The sequence below is a fragment of the Pelobates fuscus genome, chromosome 1 (genome assembly GCF_036172605.1).
Source record: "Pelobates fuscus isolate aPelFus1 chromosome 1, aPelFus1.pri, whole genome shotgun sequence".
Taxonomy (NCBI): domain Eukaryota; kingdom Metazoa; phylum Chordata; class Amphibia; order Anura; family Pelobatidae; genus Pelobates; species Pelobates fuscus.
In genome coordinates, this window is record NC_086317.1 from 236,689,253 (window position 1) to 236,712,659 (window position 23,407).

Genomic DNA, 23,407 nt, shown 5'->3' on the forward strand with positions numbered 1-23,407 from the left:
CGCAGCAGATCAGTGAATCCCTCAAATTCCCACGACGGCTCGCACTTACCACCCCGTGAGAGAGCTGGTCGTAAGTGCGAGCCGTCGTAAAACAGGTATTTCAGTACTTTAGCCAGTGTTTTTTCAAATCTCATTAACCCCTTAAGGACACATGACATGTGTGACATGTCATGATTCCCTTTTATTCCAGACGTTTGGTCCTTAAGGGGTTAAAGGACCACTCTAGGCACCCAGACCACTTCAGCATAATGAAGTGGTCTGGGTGCCTGGTCCCTCTAGGATGAACCCTTTTTTTTTTTTTATAAACATAGCAGTTTCAGAGAAACTGCTATGTTTATAATAGGGTTAATCCAGCCTCCAAATCCTCCAAATCCTCTAGTGGCTGTCTCACTGAAAATCACAGTGAGAGCACGTAAGCGTCCATAGGAAAGCATTGTAAATGCTTTCCTATGAGACCGGCTGAATGCGCACGCAGCTCTTGCCGCGCATGCGCATTCAGCCGAAAGGGAGGATCGGAGGCGGAGAGGAGGAGGAGAGCTCTCCGCCCGGCGCTGGAATAAAGGTAAGTTTTAACCCCTTCCTCTCTCCAGAGCCCAGCGGGAGGGGGTCCCTGAGGGTGGGGGCACCCTCAGGGCACTATAGTGCCAGGAAAACGAGTATGTTTTCCTGGCACTATAGTGGTCCTTTAAAGGAACACTAAAGCATTAGGAATATACACATATCCCCCTCCTCCCCCAGCTTCATGAAGAAGGCACGGCCTTCTCCTGTGTTGGTCCAATCTCACAGAGGAGTACTGAGGACTCAATTCACATTTACTTACAGGAAAGCATTAAATCAATGTTTTCCTATGGGGGCTGCCGTCATGTAACAGAGTTTTACTCTAGTGCTGCAGTCACTAGAGGGGGATTTGAAGGAACACTAAAGTATAGTTACCTGTTTAATGTTTAGGTGCCCATATCCCCTCCAGGTGCATGAAAAAAAAATTGAATTACCAGAAATTTGGGCAGTGGAGCGCCCCTTTAAGGATAATTAATTTTGTAGCCCTCTATTTGTCTATGTCTACCCTCAAACAATGGTAATTTTGCTAAAATATACTATAATATGTCAGTACTTTACAGATCCCCTTTGAGAAATCACAAAACGTCAGAACTGTTTTTTCCAGAAGTGCGCTTATTGATAAGTACATTTCATCCATTTCTATAAACACCATCTCCTACTTTATACCAAGGGCAGGCTCTTAATCGTCACTATATGAAATGAATTGCAGTGTACATGACTATCTTTACAGTCTAAACCTTTTCAACAAAATGAGATGTTGAAGCAATTAAACGCTTTATACTGTCCAGAACATGCACTGCTCCCTGTATAACACAGATAATGGTAAAGGCTTTCAGAAAAGCAATGCTGAAGCTTCACTGACATTTCTAGATTAATTATTAAAACCAGAGATGATGGTTGGGGTTTGTCTAAAAGGGCACAAATACACATTAAAACAATGATGCTCGCTTAATAGCTAGGATCAATGTCTTCTTGAAATTAAATAATACTTTCAACGGTGAACCATGCTATATTTACAAAAAAAAACATATTTGAGGATTTGAATCCTTTAAAATTAATTTCCGTTGACCGATGATATAACATGTAAAGAGCCAACTCCCTAGAATGTTGCTCATATTTGTTGTAGGAGGGGACTGCATTGCTTTGAAGCATAACTCTTGAACCTACCATACACAGAATACCATGAGATACATTCATTGGACACGGCACATCATAGCGAGAGCAAAGATTAGCTTTGTGTGGGTGGAAAACTATCTCATTCATGCAATTGTGAAACACAGTGACTGTGCGTGAGTGTCACCCAGTTCAGCAATGTGATAAAAGGAGTGGCCCGGATATGCACAGTGATAGAATTAAAACTGCTGGCATATACCATGAAAAGGTTTTGATAGTTTGGGTTGAGCCAATGACGCATATAAGAATAACAATAAAGATAAAGCAAATTCTATAAGCAAATACTAAATGTTAAAGCTACCATTAACAGACTAGCATTAAATTTGATCACATGTACAATCAGTTTGGTATATCTGGTCTATTCATCAGAGTATAAAACTAAAACCATGTTCTGCTTTGCCTGAACGCTTTCAGTGTCTAGGACGTATAAACCTTTTTGAAATGAAAAGAAGAAAAAAAAAAAAAAAAAAAGACAGGTTAACCCCTGTTGGAACAGCTTCCAGGTGTCCACTACCCAGTATTCTTTGATTTAAATCTAAACCACTTGACACTATGTGATCTGCTTAATTTGTGATCATGCTTTATGTTAAGACGGCAAATATAAATTACATTAAAAGGGGAAAAGCATTGCTAAATGTTATCACTTTCTCCTCAGCCACAAATGTGTATAATGCAGATCTAAAAGATCTTTAATTAGCATAAGGTATTCCAAATATCAGCCTAGGCTAGCAATCAACTAAATATTACCTCCTGGAGACTGAAGTATACTGGCAGCATGAAGGCAAAGGAGAGCCTGGAGCTCCCATCAGCCCCAGCCAACAGACAAGGTAAGCCAAGGGTGGCTGCAGATCAAATTATGATTGTGTGTGTGCGTACTAGTGTTTGTATCTGTATGCATCTGTGTGTATGTGCCAGTAAGTGTGTGTATATAAACCAGTCTGCGTATCTCTGTGTGTGTGTGTGTGTGTGTGTATGTATATGTGCAAGTGTCCGGTGTGCAGTTGTTTGTGAAGCCACCTCTCTGAAATTAGCTTTTGCATGTTATGATGTCTGCATTCACACTGCACTTGCCGAGGGCAAAATAAATAGATATAGATATCAACCAAACTAAATGTGAGATATAATTCATAACAATCCAAAAAACAGTAGAAATCCATTTATCTTGTCACTTCACCACCAAATTATGTAGTAGATCATGCTTCTCTGCAGAGGCTTGTAGTACTAAAACATGGAACTAACTTTAAAAAAAGAATACTACAACTGTATCTCTACAGTTATTATAACAAAACACCCATTTCCCAGTCTTGTATGGGGGGGAGTCTCGCAGGGAGTTAGAGAAAGCAAAGAGCTGTAACATTCAGATGCAGTCTGCTGGGTCCCCTCTGCAAGTATAGGGAGCCGGGGGCCCGCAGCTGCATATATATATATATATATATATATATATATATATATATATATATATGTGCAGAGAGGGAATGTGGGGCCCAAGACTGCCAAAGCAGTTCGGGCCCGTGACAAGCGTCCTGGTTGTCCGTCCCTCCCGATGGCGGCCCTGAAATTGTCTCATTCTACTTTGCAATAAGATTCTGAATAGAGCTATTGACTATGTAATATTAATAAACTACACACAGTTGTTCTGTCATAAAAGCATATAGTTTAGCATAAGCTATACAGAACTACATTTACATTATTTTTTTTTTTTTTTTAAAGCTATGGTTATTTGTAGTGTTTCGATAATATCTCTTTAAAGGAAAGATTCACACACACTCCACTCATGGAAACAAGCCTTCTGCAGTTGAAAGTATGACTCTACAATGATGCATGCCTAATCAATGGTTTGTGAGAGTCAAAAAAAGGAGAGCTGAAGATACAGAAATAATTTCTAATGCTAAACTGCTCATCCTTATCATAGTTGATCAATACTGTTAGATACTAAGAAGCCATTTAAACACAAACAAACACAATTTAGGGTGGGCTTAGGTGGTGATTTCAGGCAGTCAAGCATATTCTCATTATACAGTCATGTGTAATAACTATTTCAGTAAAATCTAGGGCAAAGGAAGGGTGGGGTGAGGGGGGTCCACAGCCTTAAAGATCATTAGGCCCTAGACCCTCACCTATGATGTCAGTGACCTCTTCGGGAAAGAAGATAAATGGTGCGGCTCATAGTACTAGATAAGTGCATGAGTCAGACAATTACTCACCCGATTAGGGACACCATCTGTTCCACGATGTGCTTGCTGAAAGTTATGATAACAAAGAGCTTCTGCAGAAAAGAAAAAGAGAATGGAAATCACTTACGGAAAATCATTTTGATGAAAAGAAGCACACAGAATGAATCGGGCAGCAGAAGCTGCAGCATACAGGTGCAGCAGCGAGAACATCCAGTGAGATTATCATTTATACCATTAATTATTAATTAGCAACAACAGGGGTTGGCAAAAGATTTATATTAACATTGTACATGCGTTGCAAGAACTATATATATATATTATATATAAATACACACACACACACAAACTCTATATAATTTTATGTTTTGTAAGCATATTCTAACTAACATTTGTGTTGCCACTTTTTAATGAATGTCCTTTTCTATAAATTTGTTTTTTCTTACGGTCTAATATTGATATGTTCACTTGACAAAAAACAAAAACGCATTTCCCCTCAGTAAATATCAGATATGCAAGACAATTTGTCAATACAGCTCCACATGGCATTCATGTATTTTGCTTCCTCCACCCCACTTCAACTTGACATTTATTTTGTTTGTTAAGATTTCTGAATATTTCTTTTGCATCCCTAAACCTATCTGTTATGTATACTACACACATCTATACCCATCAGCATGAAGACATTTTAGGAGTCCAAGAAAACACGGTGGATTGCACTGGTGAACTCCAATCTCCAGTTTGTTATTTTTCAAATCTGTGTTATACGGAACATTTCAAATGGAAAAATTCACAAAAATATAACAAGCAATCTTTGCTTAAATGTTTGCTTTAATGCGGAAAGAAGGGGGAAAAAAAAACCATTTTGCCATAAACAAGCTTCTTTCTCTGTAATAGCCTTAAGTCACAAATCTGCACAAAACACACCCAGCAATATTAAGAGTTAAAGGAACACTAGCATTAGAAATAAAAACCTGTTTTTCTAACACTACAGTGTCTCAGTCCCTAGTCAGTGGTTGTGCTTGCCATAAAAGTTGGCTCCCTTGGCGCTGTTCACTTCCCCGCCTCCTGTGATGTCACGGAAGAGGCATGTCCTCCTGCATGATTATCCAATCCAATGCTCCTCATAGAGGAGCATGTGCATTCAAATTTGAGTCAATGATTTGCTATGAGGACCTCTGCGTCACGTGACAGAGTTTTATTTGGTCTGTGCCATGGAAGGGCCTCTAGTGGCTCTCATACTGACAGCCACTAAAGATGGACTTAACCCTGCAATGTAAACATTGCGGTATCTAAAAAAACTAAATTGTTTTACATTGCAGGGTTAAAAAGGACAGGGACACTGCAACCAAATCACTTCAATGAGATAAAGTTGCCTGAGTGACTCTAGTGTTCCTGGCTCTATAAGGTCTTTGGGTCCCTCCCACTCTCTGAAAATCACAGTGAAAAGTGCGGAAGCGCCTCTAGCGGCCGTCAATGAGACAGCGACTAGAGGCTGGATTAACCCTAATGTAAACATAGTAGTTTCTCTGAAACACTAGATGGACCTGGCACCCAGACCACTTCATTAAGCTGAAGTGGTCTGGGTGCCTATAGTGGTCCTTTAAGTTATTCAAGTCATATACTACTACACACTTATTTTAATGGCAGTTACAAAATGAAGAAGCAGAGAAAGATACAAAGGAAGGAAAGAGAGATCCAAAGTGTGACGATGCCTCCAAAAATAAACATATTTGGGGGTTTGGGAGGAATGCACATACAGGTCACAATTAATATTCTGCAATGACCACTAATGTAGCTACTCCAGTAGATGCATATATTGATATTTAGACTTTTAAAGACATACTGTCCTTAAATAAAAATGTAAACGTTAACGTTTGCTGCAAATATATTGATGATAGCTAATTACAGCAGAGTGCCCCATTATGATACCGTGGACTGCAAAACCAATATAAACCCTGGGATTTGTAGTACATACTAAAGGCAGGTATATTCAAATCCTACAATCCCATCAAATATAGCCTGTCTCAAGTTTAACACAATCCGAACCCCACTTCCCAAATGTATGCCTTTTTTTTCCGGGTTTTATTAATGTTGCCACTGTTAGCTGAGATGTAATTTCATTGCATTCGTCATGTAGTGACAATACTGTATCGCTATAGGGGCATTTAAAACATGTATAGGCTTTCTTTAATTTCACTTTGGGAGACTGTAGACTTGTGACTTCCATTCTTATTTTATACAATTTGCATGGCATTCTGATGTGTTAGGTAAGGCGGTAACTAAACAGTTACATTTCAGACAGCAGGTGGCCTTTTCTGATAGAAAGACAAGCAGTCTCAAATGTCATCTGCCTAAGAGGTTTGCCCAATGCTTCCAGGAAGTAAAGACAATTTTTACTATCCCTTTCAAACACAGTGCTGTTACTCTGTGTCACAAGATGTTTCGGATGTTTAACTCCTTAACGACACATGACATGTCATGATTCCCTTTTATTCCAGAAGTTTGGTCCTTAAGGGGTTAATGATTTTGAACAATAATACAAAAGAAAGTAGAAGCTTCTGTGGGAAAGCAAGGATCATTCATTTTTTTTTTTTAGAACAATGGGTGACAGAACCAAATGAAAAGCTGAAAAGAACAGATCATATTTATCATTTGATTTGAAAATGCTGCAATAATGATAACCGGTTAGGCAGGTACAGAAGTAGAACACAAGTTATATGTGCTGTATCAAAATGCAAAGTTAAAAAACTTAAAATAAAAAATGCAGCTGGGGCTTTGAGAGATCAAAAGACTCTGTGGACTCTTGCTTTCTAAAAAAAGAAAACCACAATTAGCTCAAGGATAGAGCTCACACCTTAGCTTCCACTTTCACTGCACACCTGCTACCTCCTATGATTTGTTACTTAAAGGGACACTATAGTCACCAGAACAACTACAACTTAATGCTTTTTTTATGCAAACACTGCCTTTTCAAAAATGTAGTGTTTAAATTGCCTCTAGGGACACCTCCAAGTCGCCACTCCTTGGATGGTCACTGGAGGTGCTTCCTGGGTCAGTGCTGCCAAAAAAGCAGCCCTGACGTTCAATGTCCCCACGCTCTGCATGGAGATGCTGAATTTTCCTCAGAGAGATGCATTGATTCAATGCATCTCTATGAGGAGGTCCTGATTGGCCAAAACGGCATTTGGCCCAGCCCCCATTGGCTAAAAATCGGCCATGTTGATGATGTCACAAAGGGGGCGGAGCCAGCACGAAATAAGGTGCGTTTTAGACTTTTATAGGGGGCCTAAGGGGAGGGGGGAGTCAAGCCACCTATAGGGTCAGGAATACATGTTTGCGTTCCTGATCCTTTAGTGTTCCTTTAATGCTTGTGACATAGTAAGGAGAGATATCTGAAAATGGGGAGAAGACAACCTAACTGCTTTTATTAACTCTCTGACAGGGATTTTAGTAGTACATCACCAGCAAGAATCCAAGTGGTATTTGTTATTGTGCTGTATAGCCCTACTAAAATACATCAAAAAGAATAACAAAAAATTAAATAAAAACGCTGTACAACAAGCAATATAATAAGTAAAAAAATCCAGCCAGGCAAACTGTCATTACTAGACTAGTGCACAAATATCTTTCAGCTATGCTAAACAAATCAAATGCCTGTCAATCTATAAACAAACATTGATATGCCAGTTATATCTGAATGAATCGATTAGCTTGTACAGGCATTTGATTCAACTCAATAGAGCTGAAAGAGATTTGTGATACTTAGACACATGCAATATTGTAATATTTTGTGTATCTGCACTTCAAGCCTCACTTTTCCCACAGACCTCTAACAAATGTTGGCGATGCCACCAATCAAACAGTACTGCCGCACACATATGGTGGTTATGTCCTGAGATACACAAATTCTGGGTACGCATTACTGGCTTCAACCGAAATATATTGGGGGAACCAATCTCCCTTTCACCAGATACCTTTCTATTCCTTAACCCTCCAAGACATATCCCTAAACAAAAGATTCCTCTTCTCCTCCACCTGATAATGGTAGCTAACCAAATGATCCCACTTGCGTGGAAACTACCAAACCCTCCCTCTGTGAGGGAATGGATACAAAAAGTTGAGAACACAAGAGAGATGGAAGAAATATGCTACTCGCTGTCTAACAACTACCAGAATTACATATCTATTTGTATATCGTCAATGACGATAGCAGGACACCACATTCCTTTACACACACGGAATACTTCTTATTCATAGATAGTACTTAGTCAACATTCAAACTGTGATCATTAAGACAAGAAGGGGGGGGGGGGGGGGAGAGGGGACACCACCCACCTAGATGTAAATGTCTAAATCCTTAGTAATGAAAATTCTGCTAGGGATCACCCAAGAGAGGACTGAGTCGACACAGTAGCACATACAAACACACAAATATATGCAAACCCAAAGAATCGGACATAACCTCACACACCCATGGGGTAGGACTAAACTGAAATCTTGTGCATATGTACCATCCTTTACCTTGTAACCTAAATTTCATGTTACCTTGTTTCATAGACATCACAATATATCAATGATGTATTTTCAATTCTTTTACTGTATAAGCTTTCTTATTGAACTCAAACTGCAAAATGCTAATTTATTGTAAACTGTTATTTTACACAATAAAGTGTTTTTAAAAAAATAAAATAAAAAAAGGAAAAAAGGCTTGGAGTTTAGTATAAAACCCGACCCTCTGCCACCAATCTCCACAGTGCCAACTCAATCAATAATAAAACTATCAGTCTGTAAAGTTCGTGGGGGCTCACTGGACCCAGGTAAGTGTCAAACCGTTCAGAAATGGTTTGGCTCCTTACCATAGGATGGCACCACAGGACTCCATGCAACATAATCACTATAATATCCTATAGTGGTATCTGACAATTTCTGCAGGGACAGTTCCTATTTTTAAGGTGCTGCCCTTCCATCCCATGTTTGTGTCATGCTGTCCATCTTTTGGAAACATCAAGGAACTGTGTTCAGAAAGACTAGCGTGAGTGCTTACACCATAGTAGGACCATACAGAAAATGTAACAGCTCTCTCTATATGATGCCCTTGATTGGCAGTCATGGTGACATGGCTATTCTTCTAGCAGACCTGCCCCTTTCCCCCTCTTCTTTCTGAGGTATGAGTGATGTGGTTCATTTCACCGGCCTGCCCTCTTCAATGTTGGGGTTAAATTAGCGTTCTTAGCGTGACCATTTATAAAAATAAATAAACTAAAAACACGAAACAAACCATGACAAAATAATACAAAAAATAAAATAAAAATATCTTGCATTGTGTGTACAAATTAATTACTGCTATTCATGGCAGCTTTAAGCATATGTGCAGCCAGGACAGTTTGACTACATGTAGTAAACTGAGCTTTTCATTCCATTCATAATGTTTTACAAGGGGACAGCTGGAATAGACCACATGCAATGAAATGGTAATGAAGTTTATTCAATTATGCATTTTCAAAGTACAGATGCACTGAAAAATGCCTGCCATGGGAGATTTAAAAAAATAAAACGTTTTAATGTAAAGCTACCTACCATGTGTGATAGGAAATAATCAAATGCACTAACATTTACGTTTAGATTTAAAAAAATAAAAAAAATACACATATATATATATATGAAAAAAGGAAAGATTTCAGTTACATTGAACTTAATTTTGTGCTTATTTTGAAGGACAGTGTAAAAAGACAGGTTACGTGTTCACCAGTACACAGAAAAATGATCTGCAATTTACATTGACTAATACTAACCCATTCAACACTAAAGGGATATGCAGTCTAAGAACTTAACAGTTAATGTAAAGAAACACAAACGGAATACAACAATGATACACTAACTTGTAAAATTACCAACTGGAATGTTTTAGCCCCGACTCCAAACAGGTGCTGCCACTTGTATTAAGAGGTATATTACGTGATGAATTTTTAGCAAAGATAAGTTATTGTATCGCAGGGATCAGTGGAGAATAAAGAGAAAATGAGAAAGTGCATATTTTGTCTTAAAAGTTTTTTCCTTCTACTATATGCTACTGACGTCTGTGGAAATATTTTGTGCTTGCACAAAGCAAAAAGGCTATGAAGCCCACAATACCCAGCCTTTCACAAAAATGATTTTTTTTATAGGGAATAACCACCAGTGAATGAGGCATCTATAAAGCAATAAGAGTGCTATTGTTCATTTAAATGGTTTGTTCAGCAGATGCTACATTTTGTATGTTCTGTGTTCAACCTTAAATGATTGCATTACATTAGTGTTCGTTTGCATTGTCTTAACACAAAAGGATTTTTTTCTGTTGTGGGTCTTATATGCATGTATACAGGCAAAGTCAAACCTGGCAAAAATATCACATCAGAAGGAAAGATTTAGAGGCCATAGAGTAGTGATTGTAAATTCAGATGAAACGTGACACAATGGGTGTACATAGCTCGAACATTGGTGGTTTGAGGACTCACTGAGGATTGTGTGTATAACAATATTTCCTTCCAAAAAAGTATTTAGATTGAGAATACATGCTTGGGGTATCAAAGGTCTGTGGCTGCTTAGCTCCATAAAGAGTTGGTGATCGTCACCTATTACAAGTTCTACCAGCATGCTTCTATACTCTAATAATGCATCCAAATTATTCTTCAACAAAATAATGATTTAAGATACATTTCATAGTGCTTCAAGAACATGTCCCACTCGCAGTGTATATCAGATGCCCATTGCTGGAATGAATTGTCACTCTACCTAAGCCATACCACTAGTAGGGGCTGTGGATCCTCCTTCGGTGCTATACATTATTAAAAAAAATGTGTCAATGAACAAAGACGGCTCCAGGCACTATAACCACTTTAATGCAAAGTGGTAATAGTGCTTAAAGTAGCCTGTTAAGAGTACAGCACATATTGTGGCATATGGCGAGATACAAAAAATGTGTCTGAACTTTTCTATTCACTTTCATTTCTGCATGGTGAAAAATGTAGGTAAATCTCATGGCTAACCACTAGTTTCCTGAGAAGGGTAAGCGGTAAAACTTAATAGACACCTATAACCAAGGAAATCCTAATATGGGCATCCACTCTCGTTTCCTATGACTGCTATTTTTTACTAAATGCACAAGCTAATAATACATATTTTACTTCTTACACGTGGTGCATTTGTGTGGAGGCAGATTTTTCTAAATTAAATTTCAAACTGCACAGTGGGGGACGTTACATCATGCATTATGGGGCCCCTAATCTCAGAGCACCACTGGAACAAACATATTTTGTCCTACCTGATATTAGTGGGCATTATGATCCCAAACAATTGGTACAACCATATATTCAGCCTCTTCCCAAAAATGAACACGCAAGGAGAGAAGCTGGAGAGATAGAGACAATACCATCTTGTGGTTCTATAGCCATTCAGACATGGTTTATAATGAGGTCTTCAGAACCACTTGACTGGATTATATTCTAATATTTCATGCTAGACAGTTATATTTCCTCTCTAACTGTAAATCATTTACAAGACATTCACTCTTTTATTGCAGAAAAAAAAGTAAATAAATAAAAGGGTTTACTAATACAAAAAAAAAAAAAAAAAGAAAGAAAATAATTCAAACACATCTTATGTTTTACAAAAGCCAAATTAATTACTTGCCTGGATATGCATTTTTATAATTGCTTTGCCAATGAGAGTGGCTCCAAAGAAAGTCCAGAATGGTACAAGAAAGTGTCCACATGTTATTCCTGCCAGGTCAAACAATGGGTTTGGAATCTGAGAATAAAGGGGAAAAAAACAAATTATTAAAAAAGTAACCATTTATTTCTGCTCTGGATATATTAATTTAGAGTTCTTCAAATTCTCATTATACTGAAAACACATATGTGTAGCCAATACAATAAAATATTAGTGAATGACTGAAGGATGCTGCACTGAGCATTTGGGGAACGGACATATTGATGTGATTGTTGAAAAAGGCTGATGGCAAAATTATGCAAGAATCCAATTTTTCTAATCTAATGTACTGAGAAATAAAAATGAAACCCAACAAAACATTTTAAAGCTATATTAATGGAACACTCAATACATTTAAAAAATAAATAAATATATATATATATTTTATATATTTGCATGTTTCTTTAAGGAACACTATAGCATGACAAAAACAAACCTGTATTCCTAATGCTATAGTGCCTCTGTCTCTAGTTATGTATAGGTCCCCCATATAAAAATGTCTGGCAACTGTGCCACTTTTGTCAAGACAGACCCGATTTCGGGAACCTGTCCTGCATCAGTTCCCTGGTGTACCACAGTCGAGTCAAAAGGAAACTTTTCTAGGACAGAACAGTGCGAACACATTATCAGACTTGTACGCTCTGTGTAGTGGGCACTAAAACCATGCAGAGAGAGAGTGCTTTAGCAGCGCTCTGTGCATGGTACTCAATGCAGGGGGCTGGCCAGGAGGCTGTCTGCTCACAAGACCTTCAGTGGATAAATATGCAGGCATGTCCACCCATTTTGAAACATCACCACTGATGTGATTTGTGTCACTGGTGACGCCCACTTGGGGGTTACTGATTCAAGCCGGCATGAAGTTGGGAGGTATGGATAACTGTACTATCTGACCTAACATAGCTACTCAGCCAGAAACAAAATGTGGGGAAAACAAACAAACAAACAAAAAAAAAAATCAATAAACATAAATAAAACCATAAATACCATCCATTTAAAAATAACAAAAAAAAAAACAGAAGGTTAAAAAAAATAAACAAGACAGCCTTTTAACCCCTTAAAACCGGAGGGTATACTATTACGCCCTATTCTAAGCGGCTCTAAACGCCACAGGGTGTAATAGTACGCCCTCCGTTTTTTTTTTGAGGACCTCACAATCACATGGCTGGGTTAGCTGCCTGCTGCATTGCCAGCAGGGGGACTAACTGTAATGACATATATACACACACACACACACACACACAGTCTAGGTGTATTTTACTATTAAAATATATATATATATTAATATCAAATTACACGTAGACTGATACTGATTAAATATATATAAAATTATTGTTATATATATATATATATATATATATAAATAATATAAAAAAATATGTAAATACGTTAAAAAATTAAATTAAGAATTAAAAATAAATAATTAAAAAATATATAGATGTGGAGCAGCTCCGACCGACGACAATATCATCGACCAAATATCAGCGGCATCCTACCTCTCACGAACAAACCAACGCCTGCATTGCCATCGGCTCACCAACCTGAAGCGGCCGATGCCTTTTTTTCAGCCCCAAAGCAGGAAATACCGCAACCGCGGCACCAAGGCCTACCACGCGAGCAGCCAGCCTCTAGTTACTTTAGGCGGCCTCACACAGTGGAGCGACCCGGACACGGCAGCACTGCTGCTAGCCCAGCCTGAACCCTACCCAGTAGCAGAGATGGGCAGGAGATCCAATAAAACGCCAGCGGGCAACCGCGGGACCCAGCGCGATATTAGCCAGATGCTGCAAAACCCGGCAACAGTCATGGCGGCGAGCTCCCGAGAACACTCACCCTCGCAAGACCCCTCACCCACGGGATCATGCGGTCGGGCCTCACGACAGAGCCCAACACGGTCTGAAGGAGAACAGCAACTCACGCAAAAGGTACTAACTCCGGCCTCCAAGCAGGACATTCAGGAGATGCTCACTAGCCTACAGCGCAACCTCAGGAGCATGTGGGAAGCGGACTTAGGGGTACTCACTACTGAGGTACAGGCCGTTAAGGCGCGCACCCATGACAATGAAAAAGAAATAATTGACCTCAAAAACGACCTAAAGGCTCTGAAAGACCAGGTCCAACATATACAAGCGACCCAAACAGACACAAACAAACAGATGAACATACTAGACGACAGGGGAAGACGGAAAAACATCAAAATACGGGGAGTACCAGAATCCATCCCCCTGGAAGAACTACCGCACTACGTGCGGCGACTGGTTGCCTCCCTCCTGACAGTAACACAAGCCTTACCTTTGACGGGGTATACAGAATAGCAAAACCATCACAAGCTCCAGCTGCAGCACCACGGGATATCATACTCCGATGTCAAACAATGACTGACAAGATCACCCTGTTAACAGCACTGAAGGGACAAACCCCTTACAAATTTGAAAGCAGCCATATATCATTCTTCCAAGATCTATGCAGAGCCACATTGCTGTGGAGAAAATCAATGCAGCCCCTGACGAAGATCCTACAGACAGCAGGCCTCACTTACAGATGGGCAACACCAAGGTCCCTGTGGATTACCAAAGAGGAGAACTCATTCAAAGCCACGGACCCAGCGGACATCCCCGCCTTACTCACAGCACTGGGCCTCCCACCACAGAGCGCAGCCAACCAAGGGACCCCCACCGTGCACTCTCAGGCACAGAGGCCTCCAATCTTCCACCGGAGCCCAGAACACCAAGAGCCCGAAGACCGGACTAGATACCTAAACCGGGACGATACTCGCCATAAAAACGTTACCTCAGTGTAATGCCTGGCAGGACAGTTTAGTTCTCATCCTCTGCCGACAGCGGTGGACAACGTATAATTGTGTTTTTTAGTTATGCTTTTTTCTCAGTTTGTTTGTTTTTCTTCTCCCTCATTAACACTAAAGATTTTTCTAGTTAAACGTGCAGAGAAATGTTAAGCCGACTAACTCCGGACGGTGCCTCACATAGAAGGGCTAGACACCTAGCAGTTATAAGACGGGAGGCCAGCACCAGGACGCTTGCAACCCCCCCCCCCCCACTACCCTGGGGACAAAGGGTAGGTTACACAAAGTAGTATCACACATAACATCACTAGACTGACATAAAGGGGCAGACCACCAACACCAAACAGTCAACCCTGACTGTACCCTAGCGAGACACAGGCTATCACGCCCCACACCACCCAACACCCAACACTCTCCCACAGTAGAATCTATGCGCACACAACTCCACTCATAGAGATGGGTGGCCCTATAGAGCTCACCCTCTACCAGAGATATATCACCACTCGGGCGCCAACCTGAAGCGCGACTTGACATAGACCACGAATCCATCACTGGTAGAGACAGCAAATTCGCAATAACCACACAGACGGATATATTAGAAAAAGGTGCACAAGACGACTCGACCCCAACAGTAGAATGCTATGGGAACTGTGAAACTACTTGTATATGCTGTTGTGGCACACTGTACTATGTTTGTACCCCTGATACTGCACCGAAAAATAAAGAATTAAAAAAAAAATAAAAAAATATATAGATGTGTGTTATTTCGTTCTAACTGTATTGTGATATTAATATATATATTTATATCAAAATACACGTAGAACGAAATATATATATCTATATAAATAAATATAAATAAAAATATTTTTAAAAAATTATATATACACACATATATATATATACACACATATATTAATTCTACATATATATTTATGTAATATTTTTACATAATTAGGTATCTTAGTTAATTACAATTAGCGGGACCTGCCTGACAACCCATGCCGAAAGTATAGGGAATTTATATTGCTAGCACTATATTTAACCCTATAACTTTCCAAGACACCATAAAACCTGTACATGGGGGGTACTGTTTTACTCGGGAGACTTCACTGAACACAAATATTAGTGTTTCAAAACAGTAAAATGTATTACAACGATGATATTGCCAGTAAAAGTGACGTTTTTTGCATTTTTCACGCACAAACAGCACTTACACGGACAATATTATTGCTGTGATACTTTTTACTGTTTTGAAACATAAATATTTGTGTTCAGCGAAGTCTCCAGAGTACAACAGTACCTCTCATGTACAGGTTTCATGGTGTTTTCAAAAGTTACAGCGTCAAATATAAGGCTTGTGTTTCATTTTTTTCACATTAAAATTCGCCAGATTGGTTACGTTGCCTTTTAGACCCTATGGTAGCCCAAGAATGAAAATTACCCCTATGATGGCATACCATTTGCAATAGTAGACAACCCAAGGGATTGCAAATGGGGTATGTCCAGTCTTTTTTTGTAGCCACTTAGTCACAAACACTGGGCAAAATTGTCGTTTTTTGCATTTTTCACACACAAACAAATACCAACGCTAACTTTGGCCAGTGTTTGTGACCAAACGGCTACTAAAAAAGACTAGACATACCCCATTTGCAATACCTTGGGTGGTCTACTATTGCAAATGATATGCCATTATGGGTGTAAATTTTATTCCTGGGCTAAAAAAATAAAAAAAAATCTTATTTTCTCAAATTTTTTTCATATTAAATTATGTTTTATAGCTAAATATTTGATATTAAATGAAAGCCCTGTTTCCCCTGAATAAAATGATATATAATAAGGGTGGGTGCATATAATATGAAAGAGGTGAATTACGGTTGGACAGACATGTAGCGCAAATGCCAGGTTTTGTTTACATTTTGATCACAACGTGTACATTTGGCTCAGTCCTTAACCCCTTAACCCCTTAACACCGCAGCCAAATGTACAAGTTGTGAACGAAACAAAACGTAAACAAAACCTGGCATTTGCGCTATATGTCTGTCCAACCGTAATTCACCTCTTTCATATTAAATGCACCCCCCCTTATTATATATCATTTTATTCAGGGGAAACAGGTCTTTCATTTAATATCAAATATTTAGCTATGAAACATAATTTAATATGAAAAAAATGGGAGAAAATAAGATTTTTTTTTATTTTTTTCGTTCTACATGACATTTTAACTGTTAATGTCATAATACTGTTTGCTTTTACTGCAATAAAATACACATATTTGTATTCAGCAAAGTCTCACGTGTAAAACAGTACCCCCTATGTACAGGTTTTATGGTGTTTTGGGAAGTTACAGGGTCAAATATAGCGTGTTACATTTGAATTTGAAATTCGCCAGATTGGTTACGTTGCCTTTGAGACTGTATAGTAGCCCAGGAAATAAATTTACACCCATAATGGCATACCATTTGCAATAGTAGACGACCCAAGGTATTGCAAATAAGCGATGTCCAGTCTTTTTTAGTAGCCATTTGGTCACAAACACTGGCCAAAGTTAGCGTTCGTATTTGTTTGTGTGTGAAAAATGCAAAAAACGCCAATTTTGGCCAGTGTTTGTGACTAAGTGGCTACTAAAAAAGACTGGACATACCCCATTTGCAATACCTTTGGTTGTCTACTATTGCAAATGGTATGCCATCATAGGGGTAATTTTCATTCTTGGGCTACCATAGGGTCATAAAGGCAACGTAAGCAATCTGGCGAATTTTAATGTGAAAAAAATTAAACACAAGCATTATATTTGACGCTGTAATTTTTGAAAACACCATAAAACCTGTACATGAGGGGTACTGTTGTACTCAGGAGACTTCGCTGAACACAAATATTTGTGTTTCAAAACAGTAAAAAGTATTGCAGCAATAATATCGTCCCTGTAAGTGCTGTTTGTGCGTGAAAAATGCAAAAAACGTCACTTTTACTGGCGATATCATGGTTGTAATACATTTTACTGTTTTGAAACACTAATATTTGTGTTCAGCGAAGTCTCCCGAGTAAAACAGTACCCCCCATGTACAGGTTTTATGGTGTCTTGGAAAGTTATAGGGTTAAATATAGTGCTAGCAAATTAAATTCCCTATACTTTCGGCATGGGTGGTCAGGCAGGTCCCGCTAATTGTAATTAATTAGGATACCTAATTATGTAAAATTATTACATAAATATATGTGTAGAATTAATATATGTATATATATACATATGTGTATATATACGTATATATATATATATATTTTTTTTAATATTTTTATTTATATATAGGTATATATATAGTGATATATACGTATATATTTATGTATATAGATATATATATTATTTCGTTCTACGTGTATTTTGATATAAATATATATATATTAATATCACAATACAGTTAGAACGAAATAAAACACATCTATATATTTTTTAATATTTTATTTTTAATTATTTATTTTATTTTATTTTATTACGTATTTACATATTAATTTTTTTTATATTATTTATAAATATATATATAACAATAATTATATATATATTTAATCAGTATCAGTCTACGTGTAATTTGATAATATATATATATATATATATATATATATATATATATTAATATTTAAATACACGTCGTGTATGTGTAAATGTGTGTGTATGTGTGTATATATATATATATATACTTAGATCATATATATATAATATATATGATCTAAGTATATTTTATTTGTAACTGTCATTTTTTTTATTTCTTTTTTTAACTAATATTTTATTTTTTTTACAGGACAGGGGGCAGAGACAGTGTCAGCCAGTGATGTCACATCACTGGCTGACACACAGGATCAGTGATCACAGTGACTGTCTGTCACTGTGATCACCTCCTGCAGATTGGGTAATTGACCACAGGGGGGAGTGCCTGGGTGGTACAAGCACTCCCCCCTTCCAATCTGCAGGGGGATCACTGTGCCAGTTACATGTGTCAGCCAATAGGCTGACACATGTAACACTGATCGCAGTGACAGGCTGTCACTGCGATCAGAGCGCTCTGAGATCGCAGTGACAGCCTGTCACTGCGATCTCAGACCTAGCAGATCGCGGTCACTGACCCCAGGGGGACTGCCTGGGGGGCCAGGTAAGTCCCCCGACCGCGATCTGCAGAAGGGGAAAGCCGCCGGCCGCATGTGTCAGCCGATTTGAAATCGGCTGACACATGCTTAATACTGGTCGCAGTGACAGCCTGTCACTGCGATCAGAGACTGCAGATCGCGGTCACCGGCCACAGGGGGGGTTGCCTGGGGGGCCAGGCATCCCCCCCGACCGCGATCTGCAGCGGGCGATTAGCGCCGGCCACGTGGGCGGCCATTATGGCGAGGACGTACTATTACGCCCGCCGGCGTTTAGAGCCGGTTCCTGCAGGGCGTAATAGTACGTCCTCCGGATTTAAGGGGTTAAGGACCAAACTTCTGGAATAAAAGGGAATCATGACATGTCCCACATGTCATGTGTCCTTAAGGGGTTAACAGCAGTAAACCAATTAAAATTCTACTGTGCAACAAATAAAAAGGTAGAAAAAATCTGGTCACCTTCCCCGGCACCTGCCATAGACAATGAAGATATTTTTGTGCAGGACTAGGACAACGCCACTGCAAAATTAAGCATCATATTTCTTAACAGCTGTAATCCACTTCACATATAAAGGACTTTTTTATTTAACAGATCTGTACTTTTCTAGGTTAGGCTTGAACAACTCACATGTAGTCAAATTTTAGCATAATTATGGCTGATTACACCACATGTTGTAGTAAAAAGCTACCACTAAATACATTCCTTTGTGGCTTCTCCTTGTTAAGAGGGAATATGTTGTAGATTATTATTTAAAAACTTTTTTCTTCTAGAGGGATTTCAGTAGTTTTTATTTAATGGTATAATATGCTCATTATCTTTTAGAACTACAAATCATCTTTGCTTGTTCCAGTAAATGCGGTTTATATTGTTCTTTATCATTATCATTCAGACAGGAGAAGTGGAAGTGATTGTTTTTACTTCATGCCTTTAATTAAGATGTTATGTCTTGTATTTAATTTACCACAATATCGTTAACCTTAATGCAGCAGCATTTTCAACAGAACACTTTGAGAACAATTGAGAGACTGTGTGTGCCATCATTAAATTAACAATACAGATACACATCACAGTCTTTCCAAGCCCACAATAATCTCCCAACATATTAACATCGACATAACAAAAGTTTGGTAGCCTACGGCAGAAGATATGTATACACATTACCTGTTCTACCGTAAAGGAGATGCTGTGCTCTCCCCCTTACGAAATTAAAAATAAGTAACACTGAACTTAAACTATGTTTTACACTTTTTTTTTTTTAATGTACTTTTGAAAAAAAAAAAACAGTCTTCGTTTTCTCTTATTACACTTTCATACATATTCCAATATATTACCATCTTATTGCACCATATGTGCTAGTATTTTTCATAAGTAAAAAAGGTTTAATAAAAGTTAGAATAACTACAGCTTATTGCATTTGTTCTGGTGAGTAAAATAATACCCTTCAGGCTAATTTCTGTAAACACTGTATTTTCAGAGAAAATGCAGTGTTTATATTACAGCCTAGTGATAACTTCACAGACCACTCCTCAGATGTCTGCTAGAGCTGCTTCCTATCTCATTTTGCCTAGTATCTCCTCCATCTGCATGCAGACACTGAACTTTCCTCATAGAGATTCATTGACTAATCTCTATGAGGAGATGCTGATTGGCCAGGACAGTGGCGTACATACCAGGGTCGCAGGGGTCGTGGCTGCGACCAGGCCCGGCCCATCAGGGGGCCCGGCCGCCCTGCGACCCAGGTATGTACCCACTGGGCCAGCCTCTTCTCCTGGGGGGCCCATGAGCCGGCCACCTCGCCACCTCAGGGCCCCCCGAGGCTGGCCCTTATGTCACCCGGCTGGCTATCGGGCTGGCGGGCGCGCAAGGGGCACTCTCCCCATGAGTGCTTCCTCTTCAGCTCCCTTGCGCACCGCACTGATACCGGAGCCGGAAGATGACGTCATTTTCCGGCACCGGCATCCCTACGCGGCGCGCGAGGGAGCTGAAGAGGAAGCACTCAGGGGAGAGTGCTCCCTCACGCGCCCGTCAGCCAGATAGCCCGCCCAGCAGCAGCACCACCACCACCACCACCACCACTGGACCCCAGGGAATCCCCTCAGCACTCCCACAGGTAAGGAGGCTGGGGGGATAAAATGTTTTTAAAAAAGTATGTGTGTGTGTTAGTGTGAGTGTGTGTGTTAGAGTGTGTGTGTGTTAGAGTGTTAGTGTGAGTGTGCGTGTTAGTGTGAGAGTGTGTGTGTGTGTGTTAGTGTGTGTGTGTTAGTGTTGGAGTGTGTCAGTGAGTGTGTTACTGTGTGTGTCTGTTACGGAGTGTGTTAGTTTGTGTGTGTCTGTGAGTGAGTGTGAGTCTGTCTGTCAGTGAGTGTGTATGTATGTCTGTCACTGAGTGTGTGTCTGTCAATAAATGTGTGTGTCTGTTAGTGAGAGTGTGTGTGTCTTAAGCACTTACCTTTCTCCAGCGCCGGACTCCCTTGGCGCTGGGGATCTCTCCGACCCGGTCCGCCTCTCAGCGCCTGCCAGCCAGATAGCCCGCCCAGCAGCACCACCACCACTGGACCCCAGGGAATCCCCTCAGCACTCCCACAGGTAAGGAGGCTGGGGGGATTAAATGTTTAAAAAAAACTAGTGTGTGTGTGTTAGTGTGTGTGTGTGTGTGTAAGTGTTGTTAGAGTGTGTGTGTGTGAGTGTGTGTTAATGTGTGTGTGTGTGTGTGTTAGTGTGTGTGTGTGTTAGTGTGTGTGTGTGTGTGTTAGTGTGAGAGTGTGTCAGTGAGTGTGTTACTGTCTGTGTCTGTTACTGAGTGTGTTCGTTTGTGTGCGTCTGTCAATAAATGTGTGTGTCTGTTAGCTAGTGTGTATGTTCGTGAGAGTGTGTGTGTCTTAAGCACTTACCTTTCTCCAGCGCCGGACTCCATTGGCGCTGGGGATCTCTCCGACCCGGTCCGCCTCTCAGCTCTGTATGCGCATGCGTGGCAAGAGCCGCGTGCGCATTCAAACCGCCCATAGGAAAGCATTACTCAATGCTTTCCTATGGACGTTCAGCGTCTTCTCACTGTGATTTTCACAGTGAGAATCGCGGAAGCTCCTCTAGCGGCTGTCAATGAGACAGCCACTAGAGGCTGGATTAACCCTCAGTGAAACATAGCAGTTTCAGCTGCATGGTTAAACATAGCAGTTTCAGCTGCATGGTTAAAATTAGAGGGACCTGGCACCCAGACCACTTCATTGAGCTGATGTGATCTGGGTGTCTGTAGTGGTCCTTTAAGTGTATGTGTATCTGCATGCACTGGCGTACATACCGCGGTCACAGCCCTGCGACCAGGTGCCTGCCGCCATGTGTTGCGGCCCCAGCCCGCGCAGAGGGGGGGGGGCCACGGATCAGTTTTCGCACCGGGGCCCCATGGGTTGTGTGTACGCCACTGGGCCAGGGCTGTGTTTGACTTGAGCTGGCTCTGCCCCTGATCTGCCTCCTTCACAGTCTCAGCCAATCCTATGGGGAAGCATTGTGATTGGATCAGGTCACCACTTCTGATAATGTCAGCAGACAGGTTTTGACTATTGACATATATTGTTTCAAAGTGTCCACTCCCCTGACTTGTGCAACAAATTGTAACTCTAATGTAGGAATTAATATATCTTGTTCTGTATCCCATTGTAACCAAGAGCTATTTCTTTCCAGCTTAGTAAAATGCACTGTAGTTATCTTGTACTCTTATATTGAGATTCTTATTCCCTTCTACAAGAATATACTTCTATTATCGATTATTAATGAAATACATTCTACTTAGGAGTAAGTGAGTTATTTTTCTTAAAGGTATACTCCGATACAAACTTATCCATGACATACAATTATATTCGACTATTTCTGAACAATCCTGTGATCTAACTATTGTCGATATATATATATAGGGAGCAGGAATTTAGTCCATATTTTCCTGATTACTGTTCCACTACAGTATATTGGCTAACTCCAATTCCGCATTTAAACCTAAAGGAGTGAGGGTTTTCAGATTGTATATCCAGAACATTTCCCTGTATGTTAAAACCTTGCTCAATTCACCTCCCCTCCATGGTACTTCTACTTTTTGAATACCACAGTATGTGAGGAGTGCCGGATCGCTATTATGGTGTATTTTGAAGTGACTTGAGAGGGAATGTTTCTCGAAACCTCTTCTGATATTATAAACATGCTCTCTAAGTTTGACCTTTAGTGTTCTTTTTGTTCGGCCCACATATTGGAGGCCGCACGGGCACTTCAACATATAAATGACCTGTTTAGTATTACACGTAATGCAATCCTTGATGTCAAATACTTCCTTTGTGACCGAGGACTGGAAGGTTGTACAGTTCTTCCCTTTAGAGCTTAATTTACATATATTACAGATCCCACATTTATAATATCCTTTCTTTCCAGTTAAAAAGTGATTGCCCTTTGTTGGCTTATTATAACTATGTACTAGTCTATCTCGTAGTTTTTCATCAGTTTTGCAGGTAAAAGCAAAGCTAATGTAGGGTCCTGACGTAATAAATGCCAGTGTTTCTGTACACTCCTTTTTAAACAATATGCTTGTGCACTGTAATTAAACACCAGGGGGCATAGATTCCCAGTTGCCTTATTGAGTTTGGCTTTCTCCTGTTTATTCAGAAGTGTTGAACGTTCTACAGTTTTTACTTTTTGAAGGGCTGTATCTAATAATTTTTTATCATAGCTTTTCCCTGCGAATTGTTGTTTCACCTTCTGGAGTTGTGAATCACATATCTCAGGGTCTGTACAATTCTTCTTAACTCTTAAGAATTGACTGAATGGGACACCTGATAACCAGGA

General features: G+C 39.8%; 1 protein-coding gene across 2 annotated transcripts in view; it reads right to left on the reverse strand.

Moving 5' to 3' along the window:
• Window positions 1-23,407, reverse strand: part of VMP1 (vacuole membrane protein 1) — a 204,593-nt gene that overhangs the window by 24,631 nt on the left and 156,555 nt on the right. For both annotated transcript variants that reach the window (XM_063455315.1, XM_063455305.1), the window contains exons 9-10: window positions 11,574-11,690; window positions 3,936-3,997 (exon numbers count right to left, since the gene is read on the reverse strand). In XM_063455315.1, the coding sequence (XP_063311385.1) occupies window positions 3,936-3,997; window positions 11,574-11,690 (179 nt within the window). The remainder of the gene's footprint in view (window positions 1-3,935; window positions 3,998-11,573; window positions 11,691-23,407) is intronic.